This window comes from Lagopus leucura, unplaced genomic scaffold (genome assembly GCF_019238085.1).
Source record: "Lagopus leucura isolate 7727_CA_CO unplaced genomic scaffold, USGS_WTPT01 Super-Scaffold_100157, whole genome shotgun sequence".
NCBI lineage: Eukaryota > Metazoa > Chordata > Aves > Galliformes > Phasianidae > Lagopus > Lagopus leucura.
The window spans coordinates 32,309,913-32,330,335 of record NW_024962334.1 but is presented as its reverse complement, the minus strand read 5'-3'; the positions used below and the strand labels follow the sequence as shown (position 1 = coordinate 32,330,335).

The following is a 20,423-nucleotide window of genomic DNA, read 5'->3' as shown; positions in this document are numbered from 1 at the left end:
TGTATTCCACATCTGAATATCTTGACGATTAATGATTTATCAAAAAAGGTGGAAAACGTCATAAAGCACAAAAACAGTCTCAGTAGAGAAAAAAACATTGATCAAAACTGGACATACATTCTGACTGAATACAAATATGTATCTTGAGAGAATTAGTTGGCTCCAGCTGCTTTCCCTATCAGAATTCCCTTCATTCTTACTTCAGGGCAAAGTTTGGACTGAATATTACTGTTATAGAAGCTTGAACTTCTCACAAGTGTTTGAGCAGAAGAAACTAAATACTTCACTAAATGTAGATCTTTGCATCATACATACTTGAGAATTCAAAGAAAACACTGGCTTACATTAAAAGTAAAAAAGTTGGCCTATGCACCCAAACTCTGGGATATTTCAGTCGTTTTCTCTCTGATCTGCAAAGCAAGGATGGAATCCTAATGAGAAAGGATTTCTCCACTGAGACTTTCAAAGCTCCTTGTTTATGGGAGTACGAAAGTAAAGTTGCTCAAAGGATTGTTGTAACTTCACCTATGGTCTCTGCGATAAGCAGGAGCTGAGGAGGAATACAAATATACAAGAGGAAGGGGAAAGACAAGTTTACCATCAGGCAAAGTATGCTTTGTTACATTTTAAAGAAAATTCCCATTCTGCTCAACTTGTTAAATCTATTTCTTATTAATAAGAAAGTCACAGCATTTTGATTTTGTTTTCTTAAAAAAAAAAAGTATTTTTAATACTAATTACAATTTAATAACTGCCTTATTTTGCTTTTAACAAGGAGAGAAAAGCTTGTAAAGTGTGATTCCAATCAGGCAGCTCACTGAGATCAGTGAAGACATTTTTGTTTCTTCTGAATTTAGAGTTATTTCTACAGTAATTTTACTTATTTTTCCTTCTTTGTTTTTCAACTGGTGCCCTGTAATACTAAAATAACTAGATGTGGAATGGATGAGTAAGGTATATATCAATTCTTATACGTCTTATATGTGTTGTGTATCTGAAGTAGACTTTTTAAAACAATAATGTATATATAAAATACAGGCTAAGAGCAACAGCATGTCTTATGAGTTGAATGCTTGATTTCTTGTTTTATGATAGTAAGTCATCAGTGGGAAGAGCAAGCCAATAATGTTTAAAGTGCTCTTCAAGGTAACCAGGAAGATCACAGCTTATTTCCAACATAAGTTTTAGAAGTTGTTACAGGTATCAGAAGATTCAAAACCAAAATTATCAGTGAAGGCTTATTCTGTAGTTCTGCAGAACACTCAGAACACTAAGAGGTTATTTATTAAATAACTAAGATTAAAATATATGTGCGTTTTTGGTTGTTTTTTTTTTTGTTGTTGTTTGTTTTTGTTTTTGTTTTTGTTTTTTTTTTTTTTTTGCAAGTTCTGGGACAGTAATTCCTTTTACATCTTTAAAGCTCAGTGTCATAATGTCATGTTTTTTAATAATTGGCTGACCATGACTGGTTATTTGCAGACTAAGAAAACAGTAATTTTTTCGTTTGGAAAAAAAAAAAAAGCAAAAAAGCAAAAAAGCAGTTAATTAATAAATCATTATATTAGTATTAACAATAGCATTTCTCTGGTTGTGACAAGACTCCTCTATTACATTTCACTGTTTTTCTACAAAAACTGCCAAGTAAAACGATATCAGATTTGGAACTTATATTATTTTTGTTATCAAAACATAGCTTACTCTTTCATAGTCAACTGATAAGACTCTTTTATGCAATGTTTCAGTCTCAGGACAATATTTCCAAGACATGTCACATTTCCAGCAAATCTAGTTACTTCTTGACCTTATTTTCTATAGAAATCAGAGAGAACTAAGAGAAATACACCTTCCTGGATAGGGTCCCTGCAGCTCCGATCATAAGAAAGTTATCTGTATTGTTCCACTAGTAAAGAAGCATTTAACTAATTAACTTTAGAAGGCAAATAAAATGGAAAGTTTCTCCCTTATCAGTTGAAAATGCTCACGTATCATAATATACCATACTGTACACTTATGTAAGTAAAATGCAAAGAAGTCTGCAGAGCTAACCTGCCTCCTTGCAGATTCCTTTGAGATGTACAGCTTTCTATAACACACTGTATGAAAGCAAGCTGAAGGCAAACATGCACAGCAAATTGAGCCTTTAGATTTATTAAACACTGCTGTAACTATTACAAAGTATTACCATACTCCGTAAAGCAGGTCTTGTGTTCACACAGCCTTTTCCACTAAAGGACTTTATTTCTGCAAGGAGGCAGTTATTTTTTTGTGTTGACTATAAAATGTGAACCAGGAATACACTTTGGCAGCCTGCAAAAAGTAAAATGCTATCCCCAAAACATTCAGAGCTCCAGAACTGTTCTGAAAGTATTCCCCACCACAAGCTGCATTCTGGGAAGCAGATAAACACTCATCTTTCTTTTCCCATGCATTTCAGGCTTTCTCATTTTCATTTCTTGCTATTTTTTTTATTTTTTTTTTTCAAATCTGTTATCCATGCTTTTTTAAAAAATTATATTTTTTTTCTTTTCTTCATGGTCTACTCCTCTGTTTATGTAATTACTGTGGCTGGATATCTATAACAATGTAGGAGATTTTTGCTTGACCTAAAAAGTTTCAGTGGAAAATACAGATGTGGCCCTGCCCATTGCTGGGTCAGAAATGCTGAGCTACAAACATGATACATGAACAAGCACTGAAAATCAAGTCCTCCAGTTGAGAATAAGCCTGTTTTTTATGTCACTCTTCTCTCTTAGGTTTTTGCCATAGATTATGCTTGCTATCTTTTAGCATTGTTACAGCCATTGCAATAAAAATGTAAACTCTCTTCTGAAAAAAACCCCAACAATTTAGACATGATATGTATACCCCCAGGCTTGGGTCCCATGGGAAATTTTCAAGAAAATGGCAACATATACATAGTATGTTCTACAGAGATAAAGAATCAGTATCAGTAACAGTGAAAAAGGTTGAGTCAGGCTCCTGCATCTGATCATGCCAAGAGGAAAGTCAGCGTGCCAAAAGTCTTGAGGAAAATTAAGCAAAAGGTTCTCATCTTGTGGAGTGAAAGCCAAAAAAACACCCCAAACCCTACATGAGCCTGATGTGAAAGGCACTAAAAACAATGCAATGATTCCCTCTTGACTTTGATTTGAACCTTAATTACACTGCAGATACTGTAGAGACAGGAAATTCATAGGGGGTGGGTTTCTTCTTTGCTTGCTTGTTTTGTTTTCAGACACATGCACATATGCAAGAACATGGAGTTCAAAAGCAAATATCTGACAGAGTTCTGATTCTGCTGAAGAGCAAAAACATAAGCATAAAAATAATCCAATAGGAATGCACCTAAACTTTAATGAAAGCCGTACATTATGTGGCATATGCTACTGAAGTTAAGTGAGCTCATCATATAAAGATTGTGTTTTATTGCAATATAAAAACATATACCATGCAAGCAACAAATCTGTCTATGAAGGATTGCTGTCCTTGGATTCTGACTTTACTAAACCAATCTTTAGAAAAATGTTTTTGTATTGCAATTTGAATTCCAACTGTGCATTTTAAACTCATATGAGAAAGGCTTCTTCTGAATCATCCACCTTCATAATCGTTAATTTTCTGCAAAATACATGTTACTATTACTAACCAAAAGCTATAAGTATGTTAAAATAATCATAGCACAAAGTGCAACTGCTTTTTTAACAGCTTCTTGCTGAAAAAATGCTATAAAACAAACCATTACATATTGTAAAAAACTGAAGTTACTTTCTCAACTCGTTCTCTGTCAGGGTATATTAATGCAACACTGGTTATAATACACGATTAATATTCAGACTTATAGTGCCGCAAATTAAAGCCAACGTAAATTTCAGCAATCTTAACTGTTTGAGAGCATTAAGATCCTTCATATGACACATTTCCAGTTCCCTGTTCAAACCATTTTCTTCAGCTCAATGACAATTTCGTGGAATATTTCCAGTAACACTTATGTAACAACTACTTTCACATTATCATAAAATATATGTAATTAAGATGAAGCAGAAGTATTTTTATGTTTTACAAAAGAATATGAACTTCAAAGGAGACAATTTATGAATCTAATGGGAATTTTTCTTCTTCCTTCAAAAAATAAACCCTGCTATGTTTATTTGTTGAATATATTCACAAAAATGACTTTGAAATGTCTAAGTTGTTATAGCCCCTAAATGGGATAGAATCCCTGGAATGGAGTTTAACTAGATCCTACCTTATGAAATAATATATCTGAGCACAGTTTGTCAACAAACTTCAGTGGAGAACAACATCTTCTCATCATTCATGAGTTACAGACAAATGTTGATCTCCCATCTTCTGCTAGGGCCGGCTTAACCATTTCTTATGTCCTTTGGAGAATGATTACATGCCCACCAGTGGAGACAACGTGACATTTTGAAAAAGCACAACAGAATCACAACATTCATAGGCATAAACGTGCTTTTAAGGCTAAGTTGGTCTTAGAATTTTCAGTTCAGTTTTGTAGCAGAACCAAAGTTATTTCCAGTTTCCATGTTTTGGTTTACAGTGCACAACAGTTTCCAAATGGATAAATTGCATATATTTTTCAGATAAAATTAGATAGAAATATGGTCTTTAGAATTGTACTTTTCCAACCAAAGTATTATTATCCAGACCATGGCAGAAAATTCAGTTAGCCTAAATAACATCCCCCAAACTCATACAATATTGATATGTGATCTTAGCAATCATTTTCTTACTCAACCAATCCACTTTTATTGTCACACTTTTTTCTACCAGAGACAGAGAACACATTCGTCCTTAATGAAAGCCACAATCCAAACAACTTTTATTTTTTTCTTATTTATTTATTAACATGTTAAATTCAAACTCTGACTCTACTTTAGACTACGTGCACAAGGAGATGAATTAACTAGGATGAATAGCTTGTGAGTTACAGGTTTTGTTTATTTTGATGGCTCTAACATTTGAACTTCAGTAAGAAAAGGAATACTGACAGTGGCTTATTTACAGTTTCAACTTATTTTTATGTAACAAGATTTTGCAATAAAACACGGAGATCACAAGTCTCAATGTAATCTGATGTTTCTACGACACTACTATGTACAAAAACAGAGACTCAACAGCTTAGCAATCAAATACACTGAACAAAAGTACTTAAAACCAAATAAGGAAACATAAATTCAGACATTTATTGGATTTATCTGCAAAAACTCAGTGGGAGAATTTTGTACTAATGCAAGACTTTCTATATTAATAGAATATTATTAAAGTTATATAAGAGAAAGCAATGTATTCCTGACAGATTTATTTAAAAAGGCACTACAAGAAAATCAGTAAAACCATTAGATATTTAAAAACAAGAAAGAACATTTTACACCCACTTTTAGCATTCCTCTAGAAGTTTCCATCTTGAACTTACCTATAGAGCAATTGTTGAACTCTATGTCATCTAGTGCTGCTCCTCCTCCCAGGTCTCTGGTACGAATACCTTCAAAGATAACTTCAAAATTTCTCAGCTTCCCCAACTGTAACTCAACTTTTCTCCATTCATCGCTAACACTTCCTGAATCACTCCATATTTTGACAATTCCATCATCAGTCTGAAGATAGAATAAACAGAAAGATAAATATGGATTATCAAATACCAATTTTTGTACAAAAATAGAGAAAAGACTGGAATATGCATTTTCAGTTTTGCCAAGAAATGGTAAGTACACTTTGCTGGGATAGTTGGAAGAAAATAAATAAAATCAGATGATTACTGCAATAACCAGATAAACATCAATAAGAGATCAAGTCTCTTGATCTCTTATCAAGTCTCTTGATCTCTTAATGTGCATGATTGAATTCCAAAACAGTTCATTTTTGGCATAGTTGCATTTAGTGAGATTCTTTGTGTTTGGAATACATTACTGGATGTAAGGTTACTTTTTTTTATTATTATTCGGGTATCAGATAAGAAGAAGAGTTTAATGATTGAGATAATGTTTGTTCAAGGATGGAAGAAAATATAAAATATTCACTTTAGTTTATCTGAAGTTAAATAAGAAGCATTTTGACTTTCAAGTATGTTAATATATTTAAGAGCTGTTTCTTAAATATTCAATCATACTACCTAATAGGCAAGTCAGCAGCAAGCAACACGGTAATGAAGACTCTAAGAAAGCAGTACATGAGCAAGCAACATCTAAGAAAAGCAGTTAAAACAGGTGAAATAACCAGAGAAGCAAAACCTTATATTTCTTTATACTCAGTGAAATTGTTTGATTAAATTTATGTTAACAAGATTGTTTTATACAACTTTATGATGAGAAAATGAAGTTGGTTATTTCTATCACTGCATGTTGAATAAGAAAGTGCAGTCACACATGCACAAAAATACTATACTAGCTGTTTCTGAATCAGAGAATTCATGCAATTGTTGATATCTTTTGAAGTCTTCACATTTACCATGAAACAGCTACTGAGGTATGGTTTAACAGTGCTGTTTTGGAAAATTTTCATTAATAAATGTATCTATTTATTTAAGAAAAATGTATTTTTTTATTGTTCATTATATATCTAACTTAAAAAAATATGAGTTTCCTTAACTGCGTGAAGTCCACAGATACTTAGCTGATCAGATCCACTGGTGTTGTACTAGCAGCAATAGTAAGTATCTCTTTGTAACTCACAAGGAGAGTTCGTACAAGCAAGTAAGCAGCAATTTTAGGTATTGCTCCTTCAGTGATGTCTCATTGGTTTAAAGTCAATGACACATTCAAATAAAGAGAAAATAACATAGTAGGAGCTTTGTGCCACTTATTCCACAGATGGCTGATGACAATTGGTTGCGATTTTCACAGCACATTTCTCACAGTGAGACACCTGAATTTCATGTGCTATCACATCTGAGATCCATTTATTCAATACAGTATGCCAGCTCCCTTTCAGGCCAATAATCAATAAAACTTAGGGGAACTGAAACCAGAATGAAAATAAAAACCTTTCTAAAATATGCACTTAAATTTCAACTCTAAAACAGAGTGCAGAGGAATCTATAATAACACAGAGCTCAAAAAGAGTAAATACTATCATTGAAGTTGATTTTAGTAGTGGAAAAATGTCTTTTTTTTCAAATCTGAGTACTTTTACTATTCCTGTTCATCAAATCTGTGTTAATAATTTAATTATTAACTTCTAAATACCTGTTGTTTATAGCCTTTTTAAATTATCTCCATAAGAGTGCTATATATTCTTAGGATAATTTGTTCAGTCTGGAAATATTTCTGTCTACTCATGACATGAATAAAGTGCATTGTTATGATGAGATACATTTGGCTTTAAGGTCTCCAACATGGAGAATAAAGCAAGACTTAAAAGAGAAGCACTTTTTAACATTAAATTAATTTGTTGTTTCTGGAACCTCTTCTGTCTGCCCTTGAGAATTTTTTGGAATGGAAAAAATTCCTAGACATTATCTATAGGACATAACTCATTAATTTTACAAAAGTAGCCCAGTACTGTTTATTAGTAGTGAACTTAGGAGACTTAATAAGGCAATTTCTGTCAATTTATGTATTTAAATAAGCTAGAAGCATTCAAAACTTGCATATGCCACAAGAATAATACCCAAATATTTTTAAAAAAACCTGCAGTTCATTTCAGCTTATGGAAATCAGTGGAACATCCTATAATATACATGGGTAAATATTTGTATAAAACCTGAAAATGTTAAAGGTAGCACAGTTAGCTGTAATCTGATCCTCACAGTTGTATTGTTAGCAATGATGTCATAACCATGAATTATGAAGTCTTTCTGCAGTTACAAGAATGAGAGCATTACTTCTTCCCGATCCCCCGTCCAAGAGACACTGAGATATGTAGAAAATTGTTTGCTAGAAAGGAATTTAAATTAAAATTAAATTATTATTATTTTTTTTAAAGTGATCATCTCACATCTCGCAAAGTCTTGAATATAGGAATGATAACAAGATATAGAAGAAAAAGCTATTTCTTTTTTTGACTGAGTTCATCTGCAGCAGTCCCTATACAACAGAAGCATTACAGACAGTAATACTGAGTGACTTTTCACTTGTTCAGCTACAGGTATACATAGCAAAATGAAAAGAAACGCTATCTCCTGTATAATTGCATGAAGGCTGTTCTAATCCGGACTGCAGATTACATTTGCTTTATATACATATTTATATTTTTATATTTAAACGTGTATTTTCCTATTGAGAAACATACTTCAGAAATATTTGGATGGTGGGGTAAGAACAGAAGTCAGACTGTCAGTACCTCAACATTTCTGTTTCCAACCAAGGAAAAAAAAGAAAATAATTGGTCTCTTTCAATAGTACAAGTACATTGTCTATATGAAACAGCCAAGAAGTACGAAAGGGAGACAAACAGGACACTTGACCCTCCCCTCCCCAGGCCAGGCAGTGGAACTGGCTTGGCCAAAGGATGTGAGCTGTATATGCTTTTCCGGATGTACACTTTGGCATGAGAGGATCATAGCTTATAAGCTTTGCAGATTCCACTTCACAAACTATTGTGGGTTTTTCTTTCTGCATTCATTTAATCTGTCTGGTGCTTAGGCATTTCTTTCATATCTTTGGAATGCATTTGCTTCAAAAATACTTACATGGCCTGGAGGTGGGGGGAAATGACTGTACTTTGACCTTCCCGTTGCATCCAGAAAACCTGTGACCTTTTCTCATTCCAATATATGTGCATTCATATAAAAGAGATATATGACAATAAGAAGAAATGTGTTTCACCACAGAGCAGACTGGAGGCCACAGAGCCACTCTTCCTTGTGTTTTGATGAGGCTGTTCTACTAACTCACATGCTTACTGAGTGTCCTGAGTTTCTAGATAGCTTTTCTTCCAGGGTTGTCAGCCCTGTCTAACTGTGCTGCACTAGACTAATAAAAGATGATTAAAATTTTGGGGTTGGACCACATGTGTGGGGGTTGATCATGTTGGCTATTAGTCAGGGTAAAAATCCTATTTTCCAATTTAACCTGGAGTAGTCTAACAGCATATGTTTCTAAACAAACAAGTAAACAAATTAGTAGAAACCATAAAACCCAAATACTATGATCTATCTTGCAGCCACCCATCCACATCTCTGGTTTTAAGCATCATGTTTGGCATCACATTACCAGTTCTTCACAACACCACATGACATTCTCCTTGGACTCCCAGTTCAGTTTTGTTCACTTCACACTTCAACTTCTATTAACTTCTCTCTTTCATTTCTAAAACCTAGTCAACATCTACTTTCCAATTTGCATACTCTTGTCAGCATTTCCACTTCAGTTAGGCATGGTAAAGAGATTCTTGTATAATGACCATCCTACCATTCTCAGTTAAAAACAGCATTTCAAAGGAATATAAAAAACCACATCCAGAAGCCAGTAAAAATAAGAGGAAAAACACCTGTCTTCTCAAACAGAAAGCTAAATTGATTTCTGAACCATGGGACCAAATTACGTTTTTGACTATTACATACATGAAACTATTCCAAGGAGGAAAACAGGTTTTTAGAGCTCACTAACATAAAACGCACAAGCAAAATATATTTTCCCTAAAAACTTGTGAAAAGTCCACTTTTTAGCAAGATATCTCAATTGACAGCAAAAGCCTAACAATATCACATCACCAGTAACACATAACAACTAGATTTTTTTCTGATGATAGTAAACTGTTCCTTTGATATTTTTCTTTAGCAAAACTCACACTGAGACTACTAAAACTATATGTGAAGAGGATGGCTTGGTTTCACTCTCTGAAAAGCTGTTTTATTAATTGCATGTCACTGCCCTCTATGGGCCAAACACAGTGTAAGGTCAAGTGAGGTGATAAGTCACCCTTAGTCAAAGCATAACATTTACAAGACCTTTTTCTACTTGCAGCAGTGAGTCTGTATCTTCCACTGGCCAATCATGTTGAATGACAAAAAGCTCTCAGAGAGTGGGAGAGTTATGGTCTAAGATGATCATAAACTGTTTAGATCTGTACAATTTCATGGCTTGCCATATTGTCTAATTCCTATTCACATGCAGAAGATTTTTTTACTTGCCTTCTGATAGTCTGAGAGTAATTGTTTCTTTACAATTTCATTACCTTTGAAATCAAGATTTTTCTCCACGCTTGTCTTTGAAGAACAATCTAAGTGCTTATAACCTCTCTTCTGAGCACTTCAAGGGGAGAGTATCTTAGTGGGTTCAATATCCTTCTGAACTCACCTGGGGATATTAAGAATGGAGAAGGAAGGATTTCTTTGTCTTAGAAATCCTTTTATTTTGTGTCTGGCTTTTATATTTCCCTTATGCAACAGAGACCATAATTATTTTTAAGACTCCATTTATAACACAGTCAGAACAATATTACAAGCTGAATTGTGAGTCTGCAATAGAAGCATGTATTTCTTCCTTACAAGATATTGCAGAGAAAGCTCCTATGAACACACTCTCCATCAGAGGAATAGAATAAGAATTCCAGCATGAATACCAAGGTTCTGCCATAGTTACTTCTGCAGTGAAACAGCAACAAAAAATAGGTTTTGATTCCAAGCTGCACCTCTCCTATTCATGTTACGAGCTGAGAGGTGTTAAAAATCTTTCCCTCTCTCATTTGCATTTGATATGTATTTCAACAGAGCCACAGGAAATGAATCCAAGCTTACCAAATGGATGGAGGCAATAAAAACATTTGCTAAATATTTCTGGACTCCTCAAACCAAATATACTTGAGGGCTTTTTAATCAGAGAGAGAATATTTTCAAATTATTCATAAAAAACGTTAACTGTATTATTATTAATAGCACATAAATAAATTCAAGATTGATGGTATCAAAAGGCTTTGTGATATCTTTCTGTAGCATCATTTAGACTGTCAAGACTCTTTTCAAATTATTTTAAACATTTAGGAGAAAACTCTTCTCTTCTTTCCTATCCCTTTGAAAGTAGCATCTTCCTGACTAACTGTTGCCATCCAGATTTCTTTTTAAATAGAATATTTTAAAAGTGTTATAAAAAGCAATAGAACATACTACAGAAATAATTATATAAATTTTACAGCCATTGTTCATTCATCAGCTTTTATGTGCATCTTAATCCTCCTGTTTCACAACTAGTTCAGAAGGGGAATTTATTTTGCAGACCATGTCTTATTCTTTCACAATCCACTCTATTTTCATGATGTGCAAATAAAGTTAACTAATATGCACGCTGTCAATGTAGCTTTTTTTTTTTCTTTATGTAATGGCATCGTTAAATCATTTCAATGGCTGACCAAGCAGTTTAAAGGCAGAGTGTCCCACAATGAAATATGCCATTTCTCTCCTTCCTCTTTTAACTCAATAAGGAACGGAGAACTGTCCTTTACTATTATGTTTAAATCCAAAGTGCATCAATGAGCATGAGAGAGAAACAAGAAAAATCACAACTCTTCCTCATTTGTTCATATTTTAAAGGCCTTTTCTATGAAGTTGTAGCTCTCTAAATAACAGAATAATTAATATATTTGCTTATGTTTTTACAAACATCTACTTATTTAGTTTTAATAGCTCAAGAGTGAGGCCTATACTGATATTTTCAGCTTATTCGTAGTAGATCTGGGCAGCAAATACCTCGTACATATCTTGAAAAGAAATTTTAAAAAAACATGCTAAATTATAATAAAACAGAATGATAGTTTCTAGCTGAATCTCTTACCTTAAAATAAGTGAATTGTATATATCACCTACAGTCATTTTCAAAGCAATTAGCATATTCTGTCTTCTTTTCTAATTTCTCATTCATTTTCTCTTAAAATTCAAGTTCCTAAAAGAATAATGCTTAGATTATTTGAAAAAAAAAAAAAAAAAAACCAACAACCTTTACCTCATATTTTGTTCATGAACTACATCAGATTGATCAATTCACATACACTATCAACTTCTTAAAACTATTTAAATGAATCAAAGAGTGAACTGAAATCAAATTCATCCAAAATTTGAATTTTAAATACACTTTTCTTGTCTTTTTTTTTTTTTTTTTGAAAAAATAAAGAGATTAAAAAATTAAGAAAATAAAAAGATTTTTCAAGAAGCTATTGACAAGAAAGCTGAGAGCAGAAAACAAGGCAATGTAGATGTGAGTTATGAATGAGCACGTCTTCCAGCACACTGTCCATGGCTCTGCTGATAACAAGTCAGTACAAACAGTTCAGTGGCACTTCACAACATCACTAGATACAATGTCATCTCAGCTTTACCAAACTACCAAACTTGTGCATTCAAACAAAGCAAGTAAAACATCTGAACATGTAAAAAAAAAATGGTTACATATAATATTCTTCCTTTAGCTACTGCTTTGAAAGTTTGTTTCTCTCATTAAATAAACATGCAGAGACTTTGGTTAAGATTTCAGCCAACAGGTATAGCTCACAAAAATTTATATAAAAGAAGAAACAACAACAAAAACCAGCACACCAACAGGTAATAGAACTTAACCATTTACAGAGTAATGCCTCAAAAACAGGAAATTTGAAATAATTAAATAGACTAAGCTTTACTCTAGGAACATGCAGCTGAAAGTGATGAGATTACTCAAGTCCCAGTAACTTCAATGGAGATTTATAACTCTTAGCACTGGAAAGAACTCACTAGAACTCGTTTTTCTCCAGTTTTTCCGAGTTATGTTTTGACAAGAACAAGAAATGCTATTTAGTATGTCTGTGCACGCTGTAAAAACTGCTGAAAAAGAAACATTAAACTGATCAAATAGTATCTTTAAGACATTATTTGATCCAGGCAAAATTTATGCTGCGTTAATACATTACTATGCATGAAAAATTAGCTTCACTTTTATGGATAACTTACAAAATCATATAATTGCATTATCATAGTGTACTGTAGAAAGAAAGAAAACAGTAAGATGAAACACTGATATTTCAGCCTTCAAGCCTTTTATCAGGCAGTCTGCATGTATTAGTGTGATCAGGTCTCCATAATAAGAGTTAATGACAAAGTCTATCCATCCATCCCTTTCATTTTCTTCATTGTGCAAGACATTAAGATAATTTTCACTCTCTCAAATATCTTCTTCTCCACAATTTTCATTTCCAAAATTAACACTACGATAGTAAGTGAATATGCATTCTAATGAACTATTTTGATAGAACATATACGAATGACAAAATTTACTTATCTTTAATGCACGAGTTTGAGAATTCAGGAATCTCACAGTGAATGTCTTTGGAGTATCAGAAGGCATTATCAGTTCCTCCTGCTGTGAGTGTTCATACTCATAGCACTTCCAGGAGGTAAGTGGCAAGATCCTTGGTACGTAATTACTGTACGTGCTGAGTTGAGAAAAGTGAGTTTCAAAAACGATTATAGAAAGTGACTGGTAATTCATCTGAAGACAGGATTTTGTTTCAAGTAAGTAAGCCTTACAAGGACTAACAAGTTGCTCATTAGCAAAGATGAAGCTCTAGCTATAAACCTCATAATGAGGTTTTGGAATTCTAAGGGAATGCAAGAATAATGTACTGATGATTGTCTTTGAAATTTTCCATCGGTATTCGTCTTTTTACAAGTTTGATTCATCCTGTCACAGCTATTAAATCTACTAGATTTTATTATAGCAAGCCTTCATTTATAACCAACAAACTGTCTTGTGTTTTAATTGTTGTTTGCATCTCTCTAGATGCCCCTCATACAGTTGTCATCAAATATATCTGTGTGCTTGGGCTGTTAAAATACATCTTCATTTTGTGTGATATCTTTATCAATTCAGAGTAATAAAATGGCTCCTGTCTTATCCCAGCCCTTCCTTATCTTTATGTGCAAAATCTCCTTTATTCTCCAGGATTGCTTCGGGCAATGTCTACAACAAACTATAGTGCCAATGTCAGGATGATCAACACAGTGCAGGCCTGGTACCTGCACTTAAGGTGACTATCTAAAATGCAGAATATATGCAGTAACAGATAAATAAATCAAAATCATAAAAAGAAATTCCAATGTGAGATAACCTGAAATCTGTCATATTTTTCCCACTAAAGAACATACACTCAACATATTTGAAGATGAGAGAGTCAAAATCACATAGCTGATTAACATTTGGTGGTGATAATTGTGTTGGCAGTTTCTTTTTTATGGTGTGTTTGCTTTTTTGTTTGTTTGTTTCTTAAGCAACACCACATCTTGAATGTAAAAGTAAGCATCTTCAAAATAGTTTTGATAACTCTTAAAAGGAGTTGTCCTTTAAGAACCATATTTCAGATTCTCTTTTTCTCTCAGAAGATGATGCATTAATATCCTCTTTTATAGTTTTGGAATGAAAGAAAAACTACAAATTTGCTTTCCAAATACATGCCTTCAATAGCTTTGGAAGCAGTGGTAATACCCAGAGTTCCTGCTGACCTCAATGCAGAGCTGGGTAGGCATGCCCAGGGTCAGGGTGATGCTAAGACCTGCCTGGAAGAGGAATACCTCTGTACAGCCAGCCACAAGCCTCAAGCTACTGCTTGTTTGCAGGGAGCAGGCAGAAGTTTTGCTAACAGGACTGTATTTTTTCTCTCAATCTTTGACAGTGAGTGCTGAAAGGACTTTATTTTTCCCTTGAAGGACTGGGCAGCTTTTATAATAACTTTACAATTACTTCTGTAGAAATGATTTGATTATATTTTAAGAGTAAGAGCTTAAAGCAATAGATTTCCAAAGGTTAGATACATACTGTGATAACTGTGCTTTTGTAAGAAGCATGTAACACAATAAACAAAACTTTCCTGCTGTAACAGGGATTCAGATTAGATGTCTCAGAAGCTATTCTTAAGCCCTACATTCCTCCATCATGTCTAATATTTATTACTGTTCTGACTGCCCTCAGAAGTGGGTTTCCTGGCTGTCATCACCCTCTGTAGTTATTGCAATATAAAGATTAAGTTGACTGTCCACCTTCACAAGTTCATAACCTGCGGATGACCTAAAACTCTTTGCTTAAGAACATTCCTGTGCCATGACAGGAAGGTCAGAAGGATTTTTCTGTTGTCGGTGTTGCACTGTTTACAAAATCAATCCTTCTAGGTGGAAATCATGGAGTTGCTCAGTACAAAACTCCACTCCACACTTCAGAATGCGAAGATTTAATTATGAAGAGATTTAGTACCATCATTAAAGTTGGCCTGAAAAATGGAAGTCCTGATGCAAAGCCAATTCAGCTAAACACCAAAGCTTTCAGGGATATTGTTTCTTTTGATCAACATTTCAATTTAACAATTCACTTCAAATGCGATTTTGATTCTGCATACAAAAATAATTTTAGAAAAAAAAAATCTTTACACGAATTCTGATGAGAAAAAGGCTATAGATTTGGGAAGAAAATCCATAGCAACAACAACAACAATCTAAGCTTTTTTTGGGGGGCGGGGGGGGTGTGGAAGGCAGAGAGGTGAGAGGGAATAATAATTAAAAAAGAATATTTGGAGGCAGTAAAAAAAAAAGCATAAGATGAGACATAATACTTCTTAAGTCCAGCAGTGGTCTTCTGAATTTCTGTACAATTACATAAAAACATTAGATTTTACTAAATATCTCTCTTGTCAGTAACTTGGCAAGATTGTCAGTAAATGGCAAGATTTCAGAACAAGCATTGACATGAATACTCCCTACTAATCATCAACAAGGATCTTAGTATACTTTTTCAGAAACGTGAGAATGATTACTGCCAGTCAGATGTCACCCCTACTTTGATATAACTGTGTGTTTTTCTTCATGACATTTACAGACTGTTCCTGTTCCTATTAGAATGTTTTTTTCCATTTGATTGTAGCTTTGGGGCTTGTAGAAATATAGAACAAATCTACTAGGATATTAGATGACTGGACAGGCTCAGGCGAATCAAAACAGAAAAGCTGAGAAAAATAGCAAGTTCTTTATATAGAAAAGGTTAGATTAAAAATCTGATCCTGAGCAAAGAGACATCTTAAAGAAGAATGCTAAAATCCCATCTCTGAAATATCTAGTGGATAAAATTAGTTCTTTACCAACGTATCAGAGATCAGATTTAAAATTGTAATCTGTGGTTATGAAATTTATTCTTGACAAATTAAAGTCTCTCATAACTGACATTTCCTATTATATTGAAGCACTTCAGCATGATTCCACCTCTTTCCCTACTTCTCTCCCCAGTGACAGCCACCTTATATGTTTGAGAAGATAAAAAGTTATGTTATACATATGATGTGAGGGACATATAAGATAAAAGTTCTCAAGATTCCTACTGTTCACAATGCCAGCATAATTAAATGAAATATCCAAAATATTTACTGATATATCCAGAATTCATATATTTCTCCAATAAAATTCCTGAATGTAACTAGTATTGCTTATTGAAAGGTATATATTACTGTCTAGTAAGGTATAAAATATACAGTCACATGTCTAGAGGAAGTATATGGAAAGCCATAGTTACTTTACTTAGACATAGTAAAATTCCAACAACAACAGAAAGAGATCACAACAGCCATCAAAGTGGTTGCATGGTATGCATTTATGACTTTTAGCACAGGAATCCAACAGCAGGTCTTGCAATCTTAATGCATTTCTTACAAAATTTATCCACTTGTTGGATAAAGCACAGAAATCTCTAAGATTCCTTTCCTGTTGCAAAGTAGAAATAATTGGTTGCATGACACAGAGACAAGACAATAGCTCTGAAAACAAGCACCAGACAGAATTCAAATATATGAAAGAGAATTTATAATATCTTTCAGCCTGTCAAAAAAAAAAAAAAAAAAAAAAAAAAAGAAATAGCAGGAAATTCAGTGCATTTTTTCCCTCCTTAGGATCAAAAAAAGTGGAGCTCCTCCCACTAATGTTTTGGCCTTCAATGAAAAAAAACAAACGAATCATACTGATTTCCCTCAGATATTTCTTCTCATGTAACTGTTACATAATTCATTTCTATTTTACAGGTTCAGTGGCTGTGATAATACTCATTCCCCATTTCCAATTTTTCACTGTTTCTCTAGATGTTGCAGACAATGCAGAAGTTCTGTATGCATTTTCTAAGCACATTTGTTCCCTTCTGCAAATACACACAGAACTAATTATCGGAAGATTATAAAACTCCTTGTGTGAACTAGAGAAGCACTGCAACATAAAAACATACCAAAGGAAAACTATAACCAATGAGGGATCAAACAACTGAAAATGAGATAACTCCAATGGATCTGTGGAAAAACACACGTTTCTCACAACTCTTATAGCAGAAATTCTGTCTGATCATATCTCTATGGGAAGGTTTATATTAAAATTAAGTGATTAAGAACTTTCTAAGTCAATGGGATACTAGATGATTCATCAAATTGGCATATTTGAAAAGGTAGGCTGGACAGTATGCTTTAACTTTTTAAAATACTGTTTAATATGTGGTTTTGTTTCACCACATGGTCTCCTGCACTTTTTTTTTCCTCATATGACCACATCTTCTCTGGATATTATTTGTAAGGCGATTTAGGTTTGTTAGCTACACACAGTAAATTTTTTCCTTTTCAGGATGAAGAGACTGACTCTGAGTTATGTCCCATCATGAATGCTGACTCTCTTGGAACGGTCTGACTGCATCACTATTGGGAAGAGATGTAAAATCCTACCTGAACTTAATTTCTCTGTGCAACAAATCTTCTTACAACTTAGGAGACAGCAATTTGTACATAGATTAACTTCAACATGTATTGACTTAAACACACTGCACTATTGACAAAGGGAAAGTCAAAGGTAAAAAAGCAAAGAAAACTACAAAAAAAAAAAGTGCATTTTGTGAGTCAGGTGAGAATTATTAGCTATTAATTCCTTACTATAAGTCATGTAATCATAAAGCAGATGGGCTGAAAAAAACCCAGAACTATCATTCTTTTAGTAACACTGGAAGTACACATCTGGTGTATAGTGTTAAAGAATTGGAAATCCACCTAAATCATTTTGTGACTGCTAAAAAACTTTTTGATAACATATTCCCTCTGAACTCCCATGGAACACAATTATAAACTGAATCACACTGTCAAAGTTCTTAGAGTAATGTTGTGCACAGCAGAATACTTCAAATCTAACGAGTGTTTCCATGTCATAAATAAGAAGAAACTTCTTCTGTTCGCTGATCAATGAAATGAAGTAGATGGTTCATGTAACAAAATTTAAATACCACCTCTTCTGGTTCACATCAAAAACTCTTCTTCAAAGAATCTTATCTTTCATACAGATCAAACCTCATTAAGTTAGAAAATAGTAAGGGACTGGTTCTGCTAGTCTGTGGAAGGTAGCAGTGAGCATTTGAGGTGAAATCCACGTAACAGTCTTTTTAATTTGTGATTTTAGTAGTATGACAGTATCATCACTCATTACTCATTGACTTATGCAGAAAATCATATTACTATGGTTTCTTCTGTTAAGAAGCATTTGGTCTTAAGAGTAATACTAAAATTATATGAGCTCCTCAGTTTTTTAGTTTGGCACATATAGCCTGTTAAAACATACAGTAAAAAGGTACAAAACAGTAAGGCAAGGTGGGAAGCATTGAGGTCAGCTGGACCACGTGCAGTGTGTGGCCGAACTACAGAAAGAACTTCAACCTGAAAAGTTAGATCAGAAATCTAACTGCTCAGAGAGGTTACAATGGAATTAAAAACAAAATGCAACATGGAGCAATTCTGATTATATTCACCAGCTTGCATTCTATGCCTTTATCTTTTTTACACTGTATTTCTACATCTCTCAACAGTTTCAGATAGCCACTATCATATTGGATGATGAACTGTTGTGGAAAGAAGAAAGCCAGCATCTTTTAATGTAATACTGATGAGCAGATCATTCACTCCTATCACAACTTAAATTCAAGATCTTCATTTGGGAACTGTTTTCTTACCACATAGGCTGTTTACAACTCCTCTGATTTTCATCATCATTTATTTTCCTGTTTACATGTCACCAGAAATCATGTATCAAGAAGCATCAAATTGGGACACATAACAGCCTAGGGTGGGACAGCCAATCTTTAAAGTCATAAAAAATAACAACACAAAAAAAAACCCGATGCATTGTTGCTTGATCCTTAAACAACTGAAAGAAATAGAATAATAAATTTGAATATCCCTAATTTGCATTATCACAGTTGTATTTTTTTCACAGCAAAGCAAAAAGACAACTGTAATTTTTTTTTTTTTTTACTTTTCTGCTTATTTTTTTTTTTTTTTGTCCCCGTAAGTTTAAAATATTGTTAAAAGACTGATTTACTCTAAAGACTACATATTTCTCAATGTAGATCATTCTACAAATCATTGGATGCACCTTGTACAGACACTGTCCCTGACAGTTATTTCTTAATTGGATTTGATCCCTATCAGATTTAGACTTTCTCCAACATGAAATCCTATAAGGTTACTAAGCATGGAAGAATTTAGCTACAACAGTTTGACAGTATAAACTACCGACTAAAGGCTCTTATCACTACATACATAAGACAAACTGAAATATAGTCATTGCCACCTACTCTTTCCAAAATAATTTAAGAGAAATTTATGAGAAACAGATTGTTGTAGGATTACAGTCTGCTATGACTACAGTTAATATCCAGTGTGAAATACAAATCTTGAGCCACAGGGTGGAAAATATTCATAATGTCTTATAACAGTTATTTTAAAAATATAGATTATTTAGGAAACTCATTTAATTAACTGGTAATTTTAGAGAAGAGTGTTATTTTAAAGTTATAATTTAGTGACATTAATTTTTGATTGATTAAAGCTTACAAGCCTTAACTTCTAAATCACTGTATAGTTTCTATTAAATGAAAAGTACCATCCTTACACATATTGAGATATGAAAATAACACCCACACTAATTAACAAGAAACGGTTATTTGTAAATAACTCTTAACAAAGAGTTAGGTCTGCATTTCACAGCTAGTAAATAAAACCTTAATCCAGATACTCATGAAAAGTGAAAAGGGCCCCATAAGCGAAAGTAAAAAAGGCAAGAAGGGTTCACAGTGACTGAGAATAAGGAAGGTAAAGGGGGTTGTTAGAGATAGTTTATGGAAGTAAGAATGTAGAGCTTGTTAGAAAAATAAGGGACGGCAGACACTGGGTCTGGGATAGTGAGGAAGATGAAGGCCATGCCAATAAGGTTTGAGGACATCCCAAAGACATCTGGCAGGGATGTGATTAGATTTCCACAGGGCTAGAAGAAACCGGTTTGGAGGGATGCCCCACTGAGAGGTCAGAAGTTTACAGCAAGAAAGGTCAGAAACCTTTGCGAGGAAGATGACAAATATTTATCCCATGATCCACTATGCATGTGCAAGAGGGGAGGGTCTGCATGCTAATGAACTCTCAGGGGTGTAATGAATATGTATCCGAATTCC

At 33.7% G+C, this 20,423-nt stretch overlaps 1 protein-coding gene across 1 annotated transcript in view; it reads right to left on the bottom strand.

Moving 5' to 3' along the window:
• MALRD1 (MAM and LDL receptor class A domain containing 1) overlaps positions 1–20,423 on the bottom strand; it is a 201,983-nt gene that overhangs the window by 74,453 nt on the left and 107,107 nt on the right. The window contains exon 28 of the mRNA XM_042889341.1: positions 5,438–5,618. Within this exon, the coding sequence (XP_042745275.1) occupies positions 5,438–5,618 (181 nt within the window). The remainder of the gene's footprint in view (positions 1–5,437; positions 5,619–20,423) is intronic.